Source organism: Diceros bicornis, chromosome X (assembly GCF_020826845.1).
Source record: "Diceros bicornis minor isolate mBicDic1 chromosome X, mDicBic1.mat.cur, whole genome shotgun sequence".
In the NCBI taxonomy this organism is placed as follows: Eukaryota; Metazoa; Chordata; class Mammalia; order Perissodactyla; family Rhinocerotidae; genus Diceros; species Diceros bicornis.
The window spans coordinates 20,841,502-20,858,941 of NC_080781.1; the positions used below are offsets into that span (position 1 = coordinate 20,841,502).

At 36.8% G+C, this 17,440-nt stretch overlaps 1 protein-coding gene across 5 annotated transcripts in view; it reads left to right on the forward strand.

Moving 5' to 3' along the window:
* Window positions 1-17,440, forward strand: part of POLA1 (DNA polymerase alpha 1, catalytic subunit) — a 281,703-nt gene that overhangs the window by 107,999 nt on the left and 156,264 nt on the right. For 4 of the 5 annotated variants that reach the window (XR_009217466.1, XM_058535594.1, XM_058535595.1 and 1 more), the window contains exons 27-32: window positions 1,057-1,089; window positions 1,862-1,954; window positions 3,183-3,388; window positions 5,437-5,569; window positions 12,182-12,313; window positions 16,832-17,006. Coding sequence is in view for 4 of the 5 variants with exons in the window: in XM_058535594.1 (XP_058391577.1) it covers window positions 1,057-1,089; window positions 1,862-1,954; window positions 3,183-3,388; window positions 5,437-5,569; window positions 12,182-12,313; window positions 16,832-17,006 (772 nt within the window). In the remaining variant the exon portion in view is untranslated. Of the gene's footprint in view, window positions 1-1,056; window positions 1,090-1,861; window positions 1,955-3,182; window positions 3,389-5,436; window positions 5,570-12,181; window positions 12,314-16,831; window positions 17,007-17,174; window positions 17,336-17,440 lie in introns of those variants that run through there. The other variant, XM_058535596.1, reaches the window with a different exon arrangement.

Sequence of the window (17,440 nt, forward strand, 5' to 3'; positions counted from 1 at the left end):
TCATCAAGCCATGCTGTGGCGGTGTCCCATATACAGAAGAGAGGAAGATGGGCACAGATGTTAGCTCAGGGTTAATCTTCCTCAGCAAAAAGAGGAGGATTGGCAATGGATGTTAGCTCAGAACCAGTCTTCCTCACAAAAAGAAGAAAGAAAGAAAGAAAGAAAAAAAAGATGGGTGCTGGTAGCGAGGGAATAGCATGGAGCGACTAAGGCCCCGTGCTCTGGAGTCAGAGTGCCTAGGTTCATATCTTGGCTCTGTTACTTAGTGGGACAAATGAATTATTTTCTTGCTACTATTTTCTAAGAGGCCTTCATTTGTTAAACATGTGTTACTTTTGGGCTGGTCCAAGATAACTTATATCTGTTTTTATCTATATCTCCATTATAATCGATGTATCTCTAGTCTTATAGCTATACAGGCCAGGGGATAGACCTATCTCCAGATGTTATCTATGTATATGTTTGTCTTCATTCACTGAATGTTCGTTGAACCCCACCTTTGTACTGGGCACTGTACTAGCTCCAGGGAGTAAAGTAAAGATCGATCTACTCTCTGCCTTCAAGAAATTGAGCCTAGAGAAGAAATTTACATCTAGTGCATGTATATATATTTTTTTACTTGTTAAGATCCTGAATACCATGAGTAAGAGTTGCCAGATCTGAAATGCTCTGTCAAGCTTTTTTTTTAAGCTATGCAGTTCTATTTAAATATTAGTAACGAGAATAGTTTGCCTTTTTGCCATATTCTAAAGGGATATTTTTGTTATGCATGTTTATTGAAGATAGATCTTTACATAGATCTGCTTACTTAGGTCTTATATAGATCTTTAGGGTAAATCTGCTTACATGTCTCTGGCTAAGAATCAGCATAGAGGCAAACTTATTTTTAGGTTATGTTAATGTTATTGTTATTTTGAGGGTTGTAGTTAAAAAACCATCAAGAGCTTTAAAAATATATGGAAATGACAAATTATTGGGTTACCTATCTCTATGTGCTTACATTTATGGTTTTGTAGCTATGTAATGCATTAATCTGGACTTTTTTATTTCATTTAGATTTTGATGCATACGAAAGAGATGGTACAGAAGGTAATGCTGAGCATTTTCATCGTATAACGACTCTTAAATCTCATACCTGGTGACATCTTTTTATTAAAGGAAAATTGTAGCCCAAACAGGCTGGAAATGGCTTCTTAGATGCCCAGTTTACATTTACAATCCCTCCTAATGGATTATAGCTTTTTTCTTTTGCTAACACTGATATGATCTAGCCGCTGCTTGAAGCCTATATGTGAGTGTTTCAAGCAAATTAGTAACAGTGCTAATTAGCGTTTACTTCCAGGCCTTTATACTGTATGTGCTCTAGTGTTGTTTGTTATGATTGATTTTTTTGGCACTATTCATATTCTACTAAATACTGTTTGAAACTGTTAAGAATTTAATATGGATTTGTGCCCCTGAATTTTCAAAACCCTTTATGTTTCTGCTTCATAAATTGCCATGACCACTAAGCTTGTCGTACACTGGGTAAATATGACCTCCTTTCCTAGTCTCTTATTCTCCTTTATATTATTCAGTTCCATATTTTGTTTCAGTTGAAACTAGACACTTCTGTCACTCCACTCTGTTTGTTTTAAGAAAATTAGGGAGATTTTCTTAATGTGGCAGTGCTTGCCTTTCTGGTAAATTGGGGCTTAATCTTTGATTGTACACTCCTGACAGTATGGACAAGAATAAACATAAACTTCTGAAAGATCAATGGAACCTGTAATTTCTGAGGTATGGAAAATCTTGAGTTTCATTGTGTATAATGGTCACTGTCTTTTTGTTGTTAATTTTTATAATTTTTGCTTTTCATTAGATGAATCTTGAAGTTATTTATGGAGATACAGATTCAATTATGATAAACACGAATAGCACCAATCTGGAAGAAGTATTTAAATTGGGAAACAAGGTGAGATAATTTGATGAAATTATCTGTTTTACATACTTTGTGAATTGTTTTTAACATGAAGCTTCATAAATTCATGTATATGTGCATGTGTGTGCTTCTGAAAATAGTGAACTTAGTACCTTCAATTCTTCATCCTCTTTTGTATTTCTTAACCTCTACTCCCGTTGTTTGTTTTGAGGGCAAAATTCAAAGGAAATGGTTTTTTCCTTATGTGTGTTTTACCTTTGTAAACAGTTTAAGTGTGGTAAGTTTAAGATGTGATCACGTTAGTACTTACCACATTGTCCTTCATAAGGAGAAATATGTCTCTCACAGTGGTATTCAGATGCATTTTATACACTGATAGATATGGATAAATACATACATACTTACATATACATACATCTATAATTGTTATGGGAGTACTTAAAATATATTTAGAAAGTCAAGGGGACATTTAAAAATAATCATTTGTAGGCTCCTAATTGCAGTTCACAATTAGCAAGTGTTTCTTGAGCACTTGCTGTGTTAAGATATTGTCCCAATAAATGTAAACTAAGATATCATCTTACAAACTAACAACTTCCTGCCTTTCCTCCATGGAATGTGTGAAATTTGAACTATAGTTTTCACTTGAGAGCAAGCCTGGCATATTGTACTCATGTTAGACCTTGACAAGCTGTGTATTTTCCATAGAGGCAATGATCTGTGCCTTGACCCTATCAATAAAGAGCAGGTGACTCTTCATTTATTTGTTCAGTATATAGTTATTTGCTTATATTCAAGGTGCTATGGGAGGTACAGGGAGATCTTAGATATTATTTTAATAGTCAAAGTTTTACTTACTTATTTCTGGCCATATATGTACTTGTTGGACTATCTAATCTCTAATTCAGTAGTTTGAAGGTAAGTATATATGCATTTAGTTTTTAGATTTAAAAAAAAACATCTATTTCATAAATTTCCAGGGACTGGCCCTGCCAGTTCTGTTCTTTGGTTGAGTGCGATGATATATTTATATCATTATCTCTGTTTATTGTTTTTTTTATCTGTTTTTGTCCCTGTGCTTTTTCAATGTTTTTGCATCATACTCAACATACTATCGTGTTCTGTATAACCTGAGTAAATGCATTCTAGTCTTGTGTGACTTCACACGCTGTTTAGATTAACTCTTGGGAATTTGTAGCATGTTCGTCTTGTCCCTGTTAGATGTTTGAGAAACTAGTATTAATGGTTGAAATTTTCACAGGTAAAAAGTGAAGTAAATAAGTTGTACAAACTGCTGGAAATAGACATTGATGGTGTTTTCAAGTCTCTGTTACTGCTGAAGAAAAAGAAATATGCTGCTCTGGTTGTTGAGCCAACGTCGGATGGGAATTACTTCACCAAACAGGAGCTGAAAGGATTGGATATAGTTAGAAGAGATTGGTGTGATCTTGCTAAAGACACTGGAAAGTAAGTTCAGCTTTCGTTTTTGCTTTTGTTGTTTGTCTTTAAACAATTCAAGCATTAATGATGTGGAGAATGCCTGTGAGTCTGCCAAGCACAAGGACTCTTTTTTGTTTTGTTATTATTGCATATTAACAATTCTTACTTATTTGGAGTGAAATTTTACAGATAGACTAGAACTTCGAAAAAGCCAAACTTGCTCAGCAAGAGATGCTTGCTGTAGGATACGTGTCTTATAAGTTTTAACTCATGGTGAGGGTAAACCTTCACATTTTAGATCCTTACAGAGGTGGTTTCATTGATGTTGGCTTATTTTTGTTTTGTTTTGCTTTAATGTTCTTATTAGAAAGTGCCCGGCGTTGTGCTCCTGAATCTTCCTAGAGCATCTTTAGGAACATAATTGTTAAGGTGTCCTCATGTTGTGGCTTAAAATGTTCTGGGATTCAAAGTGGACCATGGGGTGACACTTTGTTCCCACCTGTATCACTCGTGTATAAATATTCTTACTAATGTCAGGTTAGTTTAGGAGCTAGTTCTCAAATACCGAATGTACCTCAGAAATAATAAATGTCATGACTGACCCCCTAGCTTTGCATCCAAGACTGAAGATTGTGATAATAAGAACTATTTTTTGAGGGCCCAACCCCGTGGCCTAGTGGTTAAGTTTGGTGCGCTCTGCTTTGGTGGCCCAAGTTCAGTTCCCGGGCACAGACCTACACCACTCGTTGGTGGCCATGGTGTGGTGGTGTCCCACATACAGAATAGAGAAAGATTGGCACAGATGTTAGCTCAGGGACCATCTTCCTCAAGCAAAAAGAGGAAGATTGGCAACAGATGTTAGCTCAGGACCAATCTTCCTCGGCAAAAAAACAAAAAAACAAAACTTTTTTTTTAAGGTCACGTTAATTTATAAAGGATTAGTTTTAAAAAAATGAATCTTTAGGTACTTTATGTACCATCTTTCCAGATATTCCTCTTTTGTGAACTTGACCAATTCTGAAAATAGAATTTTTTTCTTTAAAGCAAAATTTTAAATTAATTTTAAAATTACTGAATATCAGCATTTTTTACTTGTTTTCCAGTCCTCCTCTTGCTTTCCAGTTGGGAGATTGAGCAATTGTTGCTTCTGCAAAACTACTCTTGATTAGGCAAAGTTGATCATCTGAGTATAGGTCACTGTTAGCCTTTTATGAAACATAGTTTGAAATGCTTCATTGCCCCCAAACGTACCCGAAGATGAAACTACTTTGTATAGACTGTCGATTAGAGTGTTCTCTTCAGCTTTGTGTTTTCTAAGAGAAGATGCATCATAATAGAAGTAAATTTCTCTGAGTTAGAAATGTATTAGTAATTAAAGCTATACAAATGTTTTTGTCAGGGTTCTTTTTCTGACAAATTATAATGCAGCTGTCAAATCCTTGCTCTGCATTTTTTCAGAAATGGATAAAATATTGGCTTCCTTATTCCTTTTCTTTTTCTTTTTTTGGTTCTGGTGGAATAACATGAATTTTTTGAGGGATAGCATAAGGTTGGAGAACACAGTGATATAATGAAGCTGAAGAAAGAAAAGTTTGAAATCTTTAAAAAATTTGCATAAAAATTTATATTTCTGTTTACCTAGCCTAATGGTCATCTCAGGTGGAGATGATATCTTGATGATATCAGAGATAATATCTTGGTGCTTTACGAGGAAAGTGAAATATTTGTCTTCTAACATTTTAAACTTATAGGTAGAATGTCAAGTGCTTGTGAATTTTATAATTGCATAAAAATAAAATAGAACACATACCTTTCTCCGTCTGCGTTTTGTATGAAGCATTAGCTGCCACACGCACAAAAAATTCTCTGTATGTTGAAAGGCAAACCGTTGGTAAACCTTTTGTAGAGTTAATGTTAAAAAACAAATAGTAATGGCCTTTTAGACATCACCCCTCATGTTAGCTTTTAGTACGGCTCTTGTCCACATGTTAATCTGATGGCATTTATCTTCCTTTTCTTTCCTTTGCTAATAAAGTATGATATTAAAAAATCAATCTCTCTCTTTTTTTTTGCAGCTTTGTCATTGGCCAGATTCTTTCTGATCAAAGCCGGGACACTATAGTGGAAAACATTCAGAAGAGGTTAATAGAAATTGGAGAAAATGTGCTAAATGGCAGTGTCCCAGTGAGCCAGTTTGAAATTAACAAGGTAAATGTAGCATGTATTGCTGAGCCCAGCTGCTGCCATGTGTTTTTCTCCTCCTTCAGATAGTTGAAGAACCACCTCATCCTTGCAATTGAAATAAATTCTAGCTGGTGATGAAAGCTGTTGAACAACTATCTCACAGATTGAGCATTAGCATACTGCTCCTGCTCTTCCAGCCACTGCTACTGCCACGTCTGCCGCAGGGGCCTTCTCTCTCCATTCCTTACTTTAATTCCTGGAAGCCTTGTTTCCAGAGGTTCTATGGAATGATATAGTTGAAGTTTCAGGTACTAGGGAGTATTACCTTCTTCACAGTCTTCCTAAGTTATAGTTGTTTGGGGGGGCAGACCTGTAAGCTTAGAGAGAGAGAGAGTGAGTGAGCGTGTGCGTGTGTATAACCTCACAGAAGGTGATCCTTAGAGATACTGTAATCAGAAGGCTTTTGGGCCGGCCCCGTGGTGTAGCGGTTAAGTGTGCGCGCTACGCTGCTGGCGGCCCGGGTTCGGGTCCCGGGCGTGCACCCACGCACCGCTCCTCCGGCCATGCTGAGGCCGTGTCCCACATACAGCAACTAGAAGGATGCGCAACTGTGACATACAACTATCTACTGGGGCTTTGAGGGAAAAATAAATAAATAAAATTAAAAAAAAAAAAAAAAGAAGGCTTTTTTGGACATAGTTATTTGGAATTAAGATGATGGTAGCACTTTCTATATATTCAAAGCACTTGTGCTTTTTAAAAAAATTATATGTTATGCTTTATGGATAGTCTTAGTTGTTGCAAGTAGGGAATATTTTTTCTTACCTAATTTGAAAAATAAAATCTTGGTTTCCAAAGTGCTGTGTAATACAACATGTAAGGTTACAGGTATTTTTCCATTTAAAAAGGTACCCTTAAATATTCAGAAGCTCATTTTGCAAATACCATTTTAGCCATTTTGTGATAAATAATTTCGTTGTCAAAGCTCATACAAAAAAGAATTTTAATGAAGAAGAATTTAATGATAACATTAAATGGAAGTTTTAGAATTAAAACTTATTCATAATACCCTTATGCTAGTATAATGCTTGTCACTTCGTATATTTCCTTATTCTTGAAAACATTTTTACATTGTAGCAAGTACAATATATATTTTGAAATCTATTTTCACTTAACATAAACAGATTTTTCCACATTTCTATATTACCTTAAAAATTGTGTTAATTTTATTTTACTGTTACAACCTTATTTAAAATTTTTGATTATTTAAATTATTTTTGCTATTGTAAATATCTGTATTGAATATCTTAGTTCAGTTATCTTTTTGCTTTTGGATGAATTACTTTCTTAGTTTGGGTTCCTTGAAGTGAAATATTTGAGTCAAAAGATATGAATATCTATATGGCTCTTGCCAAATTGCTTTGCTAAAAGGGTGATACCAATTGATAATAACAGAATGTGTGTGCCAGTTTCACCGCAGACTTGATTGTATTGGTGATATTTCGTTGGTGTTAATATCATTGGTGATATTTAAATAAAACATTGCTACCATAATGGATATGAAACGATATTTCACTGGTAGATTTAATTTGCATTTTTTTGATTCCTAGAGAGAATGAATATTTTCTATGCATATCCTTAACAATTTTTTTGTGTGTGTGTGTGAGGAAGATCAGCCCTGAGCTAACATCCATGCCAATCCTCCTCTTTTTGCTGAGGAAGTCTGGACCTGGGCTAACATCTGTGCCCATCCTCCTCCACTTTATATGGGACGCTGCCGCAGCATGGCCTGACAGGCGGTGCATCAGTGCATGCCCGGGATCTGAACCCCGGGCCGCCAACAGCGGAGTGCACGCACTTAACCGCTATGCCACGGGGTCGGCCCCCTTACAATTTTTATTTATTCTTTGTTTTCTACACCTTGACCATGATGTCTTGAATGTCACAAAAGAAGACATTCGTTTATAGATGAAAATACGAAAAAGGAGAAATAAATAAGAGGACATGTGCCTTGGCACTAGCTCTTCACTTTAAGTGATGCAGTGTACACTTATTGGCATGGAATCACTTGTGACATCTAGAAAGTGGTTTCCTTTCAGATTTTGTTTTGTCTCTTTCTCAAAAATTTACATGACTTCAGTCTTCCTTTGATCAGTTTTTGCACTGATTCTCCAGATTGTATCCCTGATACTGTCTACCTTCTTAGAAATGTGGGCCCTCTATTGCAAGGGATTCCATTTGGAAGGCTGAGCCCAAACATGACTACATTATTGGCAAAATAACACTGAGCACATGTCCTATAGAGTAGTGGGCCCACACCGTCATCTTCTCATGAATGATGACACTATTACTAGTGTACAAAGAAACCTGGAGTCATGGACACACTGGCAATCTCTGATTCTGATGAACAGTCTACAGTCTTGTTATTTTTAAGTTTTTTTTTACTGAAATTTTTAAACTTATACAGAAGTAGAGAGAATAGTATCATGAATTCCTATGTATCCATCACTCAGCTTCAATAATTATCAACTTATAGTGACATATTAGTATTATTAATAACAATAATAGTTAATACTTAGTGTGATGGGACTGTGCATACATTTTTCTGTGGCAGAACTGAAACTGATTTACTGCCTTTATATTCTCCATTTCACTTGGCATAGTAGCTGGCAAATAATAGTTGTTCAGTGAGCATTAAAAGAATTCATTTGCTTGTTTAATCATCGATTCATCAAACATAGAGTACCTCTGACGTGTATATTCTGGGATATAAAGTTGAATAAGCAAAGCATGGTCCATATTTGCAAGATGCTAATAGTCTATCGAAGATATTTACTGTCTCATGTTCTTACACTTTTTTTTATAAAGAATTTCTGTGGTCTTGGTCTAAGTACAGCAAATTCTGACGAAAGGACTGTCTATATCATAGTTATTCCTGTGTCTGTTTACAGTAAGCTGTTTATATGTCATAGGTGATGTGTCCTGATTAACATTTATCTGAATACTTAGACTTTTTAAAACTTGTGATCAATTCAGTTTTTACATTTTATTGCTTTCAAAAGAGAGTAGAATGGAAGAGTCTATGTATGTGACTGGTTGTGGATGGTCTTACAGCAAGTGTGTGTGTGTGTGTGATGCACGTAGGGCTTGAAAATGGGAAGTTAGCCCAGGGTGGAGGGGTGAAGTGGTGAGATTTACCTTGTGGAGATTTTAGCCCTTGTTGCCAAAAGCAACTGAAAAACACCATGTGTGATTTTCTGAACTGCTGCAATCTTAGCTTAAATATATTTCATGAAGTAACACAAAATAACTTCAAAGCTGATTTTTATAGCCCTGGCTAACTTGAGCATAAACCACCAGGAAGCATTTTTTTTTTTAATCAAGCCTTCTCAAACTAGCTTGTAAAAATCCCCAAATAGCCCCAATCTAATAATTGGAAAGTATGTCAGATGAAATTCAGAATTTCTTAACATTGCACTGAATAGTCAATTGAAGAAGATGACGGTTTTCTTAAGTAGAGTTATATTGATTAAGATTTCTATACAGCATTACCTGTCCGAGTCAATCAAGACTTCGCATAATGCAGCTTTGAGGAGATTCACATACTTGGAGCATTTCCTAGGCACTCTTCTACACTGAGTGTATGATTTGGAAAGTGTACATGACGTGGGCGTGTGCAGCCATGTTTTGAGGACCTGCTTTATTCTACTACAGCAGTTCTCACGTTTCCTAGTCTTGGCAAACCTTCACACTCTTAAAATAATTGAGGGTTCCAAGAGCTTTTGTTTATGTGGTTTATGTTGATATTCACTGTTAGAAATTAAAACTGAAAAAATTTTTTAACTTTATTTATTTATTTCCCCCCCCAAAGCCCCAGTAGATAGTTGTATGTCACAGTTGCACATCCTTCTAACTGCTGTACGTGGGACTCGGCCTCAGCGTGGCCGGAGAAGCAGTGCGTCAGTACGCGCCCGGAATCCAAACCGGGGCTGCCAGCAACGGAGTGTGCGCGCTCAACCGCTGAGCCACGGGGCCGGCCCAAAACTGAAAAATTTTAAAAACATTTACTAATTTATTTAAAATAGCAATAAGCCCATCATGTGATTCCAAAAATAACATTTTTTCCATGAAAAATAACTATATTTCAAAACAAAGAAAAAATAGCCGGAGGAGTGGTATCATTTTACAATTTTGCAAGTCTCTTTAATGTCTAGTTTACTAGAAGACATCTGGATTCTCATATCTGCTTGTGTGTCCAGTCTATTATGATGTGTCGTTTTGGTTGAAGTGTAGGAAGAAAATCCAGTTTCACACAAATATGTAGTTGGAAAAAGGAGAAGTATTTCAGTAATTTTTTTAGATAATTGTGCATATTCTTCTTTGATTGTACACCAGAACTCTCTAAGTGATGTTTTCTTAAAGGTTATTTGTAATGTGGATTCTGAAATCATATCAATGAACGTTTCGTACTCTTTAACATCTATTGGTCTGTGTTATACTTTAAATGGATATTTTATGCATGCATGACATTATGCATTGATCATTTATTAAATGTTGGCTCACCGAGTTGTGCAGATCTGCCAAATATTGATGTGTTTATTATACAGTATCAAAAATCACATTTAAAAATGTTCCTACTTATATCATCAGAAAAGTCTTTAAGTATTGGGAAGCTCTCAAGGTCACAGAGGTGGAAACAAGTTTTCCAAAATTCTAATTTGTGCTTGAAAGCTTGAATTTTATCACCGACAGTATATACTGTCATTTGTTTTCCTTGAAGTGGCAAGCCCACTTGGTTCTTTTTTGAGAAATTGTTTGCCAGATACCCAAGTTAGAATGACGGTAGTTGGCCTGTCATTCTTTCAAGTAAAAATTGTGTTCTATGGAAAAGGCAGCTAGTTTAGCTTGCAGCTCAAACAATTGCACAAGTGCTTTTCCTCGAGCAACCTTTGTTCTTCAGTGTACAGTAGATGTGCCCTGTGCATACTTCTATTTTGTCACACAAAATAGTAGCCTTATACTCGAGGGTCAAGAGCTTAAAAAATTAATAATTTTTACCGCTTCATTGAGGACATTCTTAAGTGAAACTGGCTTTTTTTTTTTTTTCTAACTGTGAGCGTGTGGTGGTGAATAATACAATAACTGTTAGTACAGTTTGGTGCTGCTGCCCTGATTATTGTTTATAAGGCATCAGCACCTTTGCTGACCATTGCTTCTGCATCACCAGTGCAAATACAGTCATGCGTCGCTTGATGACGGGGATACTTCTGAGAGACGCGTTGTTAGGTGATTCCGTTGTTGTGCAAACATCATAGAGTATACTTACGCAAACCTAGATGGTATAGCCTACTACACATCTAGGCTATATGGTACTAATCTTATGGGACCACCATCTTATATGTGGTCCATCGTTGACTGAAATGTCCTTATGCGGAGCATGACTATAGTATTGTTAGGAAACTAGTTTTGATCTCATGACCTCCTGAAAGGGTGTCAGAAATGCCCAGGGGCCTGCAGATCACACTTTGAGAACAGGTGATCTAGTCACGCAGCACACTGTTCCCTGTCGTTCCTCTTGTCTTTTGAAACCCACCCCTTACAGAGCTAGATATCCCATTCCTTCCCTTTGTGCATATTGAGTTCCAGTCCAATAGACTGTATTTTTTCTCACCTCTTGCTTTTAACTTGTGCTTTTTTCTCTTCCTGGAATGTTCTTGTCCCTGTCACCTTTTCTTAAAATCTTGTTTTTCCTTCATGTGCCAGCTTAAGTTTTTTCCTTCCATGATTTGTGCTCTAAGATGAAAGTGATCTTTGCCTCTCTAAACTCTCTCCATAACACTGTGTTCACATCTCCCTTATGGCACATGTAGCTTATTTTAGAGGTTTTTTTTTCATGGAATGGGGAGTCATCTACTAGTAGCAGATGACTTAGGACCCAGTGACTGTCTTATTCATCTTGCAGTACTTTACAGTGCTTGAACTTAGTGAATTATTGCAGAGTGAGCGAAATGCTTTATTATGCAAGTATTTGGTTGCTGCTATACACCGAGCATCATTCTGAGCACTGTGAATGCAGCTGTGAGCAAGGCTGATCTGTTCCTGCTCTCATGAGGCTTATTTTCAGTTACAAACTCACTCATTCTGCCTTTGAAGAGCTTAAGTTGACAGTGTGAGTAAATACAGTGATTTCTGGTGCCTTTGGGATTCATTTAGGCTAGAGAAGCCTTTGAGAAACAGGTCAGGAAGTCAGAGTAGCCGTTATCCATCAGTCCTAACTAATCAGTTAATTCAGTGAGAGAATTGCAAACATTAGGAGAAACTCTAAGGCTGTATAGAAGACTGAATTTATAGTTTTAATTTTTTTTAACCCAGGTGTTATGTGCCATGGCCCATAAACTTGTATTTCTTTTTTTCAGGGTTGCATCTGGTTATATTAGTTACTAAATGCAGGGGAGAGGAGCCTTGAGGACGGAATGTCTAAAGATTCTGTGGCAGTGTTTTCTACATATAGCTTCTGTCATTTTTATGTTTATGTAGCTAGTATGATTCTAGCAGAGATATATTTAGTGTATATCTGTGTGAGAAAGGTTTTATTTTAATGTTTGGGGCTTTTGGTTCCCTCTTTTTCTCTTTTAGGCATTGACAAAGGATCCCCAGGATTACCCTGATAAAAAAAGCCTACCTCATGTACATGTTGCCCTCTGGATAAATTCTCAAGGAGGCAGAAAGGTGAAAGCCGGAGATACTGTGTCGTATGTCATCTGTCAGGTAAAACTGTTGTAATTAATAAGACTCTGCTACCACTAAGAACCCATAGTAAAATCCAGATCACCACAGTGTCTTATTTAGTAGTCTTCCAAGTAATTGATGCTGTAAAGAGATTTAGTCTGGTTGGTTTTACAGCATTTAAAAACATTAGTCAGGGGTATGGCATATTTTATTATAATTTTCGTAAAACATTTAAGACTAGTGCTTTGGTTCACTGAAATTATTTTGGTGAGACAGGTGTATAACAGTAGCTACTGTTTCAACCCTAAATTAACGTTAATGAAAATGTCTATAAGTTTGTTCAAATGTCCAGCAGTAGTCCTTTATCATTCCTTTTGCAACAGTTTCCATTATGAATATGGGTAGAATAAGAGCATAAATGCATTTCCCCTAGCTTATGTTCAAATAATTACTTGAAAAAAATATGAAGTACATGATTATATGGAGAAAAGTAAGAGATCCTAAAAATATACCTTATGAAGAAAACACAAATTATCTAACCAGTTTTATTTTTTATTTTTTTTTGAGTGGAGGGGACCTAGAATCCACCTTCTTGCCTTGTTCCTATTCCAAGAGGCACCTCTAAGGAACCTCTAGGCCTTCTGGAACAAAGTTTTAAACCACCAACTAGTTTCTTTTGAGAGTAGCGTGCCTCTAAGAGTTAGAGATGGGGAGAGAGAGTAGGACAGAAGAGCAGTTTTTTTATTTGAAAGCACTTAACTCCAATTGGAACAAAGGAGATGTTTCATCCCTTCTCCCTGTAAAAAAAAAAAAAAAAACAAAAAAACAAAAACAGTCATGGCCTCTATCCAAATTCTTTAAAATTACTATGGTGTGGTCTGTTTACCAAAAGGCAGAATTCATCTGAATTAAGACTGTTTCTTTTTAATTAATTAATTAATTATTGCATTGTGCTATTACAGTAAAAACATTTTAGATAAGCCTTAAACTTCATTGCAATATGATTGATCTTTATTGAACTACAATCAATGTGTTTTTAAATCAAAGAGTCTTTTCAAAATTTAAAAGTTATCTGCTCATATCTGCTCGGTACTGTAGATGATATACATAACAAATCATTTAAGTACATGGACAGGAATCAGCACTTGACTCTGTCTCCCTCCTAGGGTTACCCTTGATTAAGAACTGTTACAGAAAGCCAATTCCTGCAGGAAAATATTTCCATAAATGTCTGACTCGCTCAAGCCCTTAATGTGCTTTGCATATTGCCTCTGACAAGTCTCATCTCAAAAAAACAATTTTCATATTACTCAAATAAAGATTTTGGTAAATAGGCTAGTTTTTTTTCACTTATGTCTTTACATACATGGAAAAGCTCTTAGATTATTAATGATAGGAGCAGAGGGCAGCATACAACTTTGAAAAATTATATAGGTTCCATGAAATAGCATCTAATAATGAAATATTCGGTCTTATGATTTCTTCTTCTCAGGTCTTACTGATATCGCAAAGCTCAAAATGCTGATGCTAATGTAGAACAATTCATTCAATTTGATATATTTTCCACCATTCACTGGTGCTGGGCCTTAACTTATTTGCTTGTTAAAAGTACAGTTCGTGTTTCTTTTTATTAATTTATTCTTCTCACTGTATCCCAAGAAAAGCTGTAGAGCTTTACTTTGCTTTTGTCCCCTAGCAATGGGACATGCCCACTTTCAGCATGTTTGCTAGCCAAAGCTGCTTCCCTCTTTTGCTTTTAAGCACTCGGATTATTCTTTGTGTTTCATAACACAGCCATATTTTTAGAATATGTTTTTGAAAATGTATGATGACACATTTTTAAGAGAACTATTTACTGCTCTAAGCAAAGGTACCCTCCGAGAATAGCCTATTTCCTAAACAGGCTCTGTTTTGTTTAAAATTTATATTTAGAAAATAGCACTCTACTGATAATTTATTTAGACTATAAATTCAGATGACTTCAGAGAGTAATGTTTTTGGTATCTAATTTATATTGTAGTTCATAGTCTTGTAAAACCTATGTGAATTATTTGTGGAAATCTTAAATCAACTTCCACTTGGTTAAGTTTTAAATCCTTAATTATTTAACTTTCATTGGACATAATGTCTGCAAAGCATGCCTTTAACATAATTGTTTTAAGGGGCCCACTTGTTACCTGTTTAAAAATTTTTTTCCATTAGTTTCCTGCTAAAGATGACTACATAGTTTTGAGTGAATTGACTGCACCTGGTTGTCTCTGTGAAGTATGTACTTTGTGAAGTTCACGAATTACTACATGGGCACTTCAAGGAAGACCAACATTGCTTCTTAATCTGTTTTTAAAGTGTATGCCTCATGTTATTACATATACCATGGGATTGTGCTCAGGTTTGAGAATTAGGACTTTGAGACATATATCTTACGTTACAGCCTAACTGTTCTTCCAGTACAACACAGAAAAACCTGTCATCTTACCAATTCTTCTGAATTTAGTCTTGTTTGAAATCAGATTTTTAAAATACAATAAGAAAAATGTTTGGGTCATTGTTAAAACTAGTCTTTTGTGTAGATATTTAAAATAAAAGCCTTGTGAACTGAGAATATGCTGAGAAATTTTCAACAGCTTTTTAAAAAACATGCCTTACTATGGGAACATTTTCTAATGATGCGTTGGAAAGTAACTCAAGTGCCTGGTGGTCTAGTGCTTAAGAGTCAGTGCTCACCACTGTAGCCCAGGTTCATTTCCCTGTCAGACAACCACACCACCCATCTGTTGGTTGTCATGCTATGGTGACTGTGTGTTGCTGTGATGCTGAAAGCTCTGCCACCAGTATTTCAAATACCAGCAGGGTCACCCATGGTGGACAGGTTTCAGTGGAGCTTCCAGACTAAGACAGACTAGGAAGAAGGACCTGGCCAGCCACTTCTGAAAAAATTGGCTGTGAACAGCAGTGGAACATTGTCTGATATAGCACTGGAAGGTGAGAGGATGGCACAAAAAGACCGGCCAGTGTTCTGCTCTGCTATACACAGGGTTGCTAGGAGTTGGAATCGACTTGATGGCACTAACAACAAAAATCAAGGGCCTTTAAAAAAAATATTTGCCTCTACAAATTTGATTTTTATTCACCATTAAAAAGTTATTAAACTCAACCTCATTATATCTCAGAACAGGTAGAACCTAGTGGATAAACATCCCAGTTTGTTTCCATCAGGAGCCTACCCAGAGAAGGAAGCCCCTGCCTCCAGTCTCTGATAAAGACAGTGGTGTGGAAGGTTGCTTCTGCTTTGGGCTGGGCGCTGAGCTGAGAAGGGACTGAGTATAGCAGGAATGAAAGAATAGGATTCACATTATAATCAGTTTTGCAGAGCAGCTGAGCACTGTGAATAGTTATAATTTACTCGTCTGAATATTAAATTCTGTTGCAGATGAGAGGAAGAGTGGAGTGAGTTGTTGGATGTTGGTCCAGTAGAGTGATGACTTTTTGATTCACAGATGATGGTGACATCACCCACAGGGCAGTATATGGGCCAATTATATAGAATTTAACAACTCTTATTTTTATAGAGTAAAGAGGAAGCCCTTGAAAAGAGGCTCTCTGACCCATCTTCCTTTCCTTGAGGAAGAGCCAGGTAAACAGTGCAAAATGGGGCCAGCCTGGTGGCACAAGCGGTGAAGTGCCTGCATTCTGCTACAGCGGCCCAGGGTTTGCCAGTTCGGATCCCGGGCACGCACCGACGCACCGCCTGTCAAGCCATGCTGTGGCGGCGTCCCATATAAAGTGGAGGAAGATGGGCATGGATGTTAGCCCAGGGCCAGTTTTCCTCAGCAAAAAAAAAAAAAAAAGGATTGGCAGATGTTAGCTCAGGGCCGATCTTCCTCACCAAAAAAACAAAAAACAAAAAAACAGTGCAAAATGACATGCCCTTCATTTCAGTGGCCAAATATTTTGCTTCTAGAGCACTGCAGCTCCACCAAGAGACTTTATTATTTTTACTCCTATCTGTTGTATCTCGTACGTAAGTTACTACTCTGTGGGTTTTATTCCCCCTCTTTTCCCCTTGCTCATTTGCTTCTCAGTGATACATAGATATCTCTCATAGAAAATATTACCCCCAGCGTCTTTAAGAGGATACTATGACTAGAATTCTTACATGAAGAGATCATATTAACATAATAAAAGGACCACATGTCTCTTTTGTCATCACTCCTAAAAGGCTTTTCTGCCTGGAATAACTGTTAGCAAGTCTTCTCAATGTGTTTCTGTGATGTGGCAGATGGAATTATTTAATCTAGTGCCATCTTGTTGGTTTCATGTTTCAACATAAAATAGAACACAACACATGCTGGATTTACATTCTTGGACAGTGAGTGAGATGTTCTCCTTGATCTTCCTACTCTTGGATGCATATGACCTGTTCACCAATAGGTCAAAAGGACTTCTTGGTGTTTGAAATTGAATACATAAAATTTGAATCATTGTCTCTCTTTTTGACCAAGCAAGTGTGTGTGATTGAGTTTCTTATCATTTTACCTGTACTATGTTCTCTTGTAGGATGGGTCAAACCTCACTGCGAGTCAGAGGGCCTATGCACCTGAGCAGCTGCAGAAACAGGACAATTTAACCATTGACACCCAGTACTACCTGGCCCAGCAGATCCACCCAGTCGTGGCTCGGATCTGTGAGCCAATAGACGGAATTGATGCTGTCCTCATTGCAACGTGGTTAGGTAAGTGTCCTGAGTCAAATAGCCCCTCACCCAGCAACAGCACACACGGTCCTCCTTTGACTGTTGTGAGCCCTGTTTATGGGCATGGTGCTGTGTCGAGCACTTCTTTGTTTATAGTTGGACATTTATTTTTGTGGTTGTTTGATTAATGTCTGTCTCCCTTCATAGACTATGAACCCCACATCCTTGCTACCTCTGTGACCACATGCCTGCTCCATAGTGGGCACTCAATCAGTAAATGCTGAGAGAAGAGAAGGAAGGCAAAAGAAAGGATGAAGAGAAGATTTTAGGTGCCATTATAAGTCTCTGAGCTTACATTGTTGTAGCTTTAATTAGTGAACTTCCATTAATAAGGAGATTGATAGTATCTTGATTATTGATTCATCTTGTCTCTATCTTTAACAGTATTTTCATATAAAGTGAGAGTACGCAGC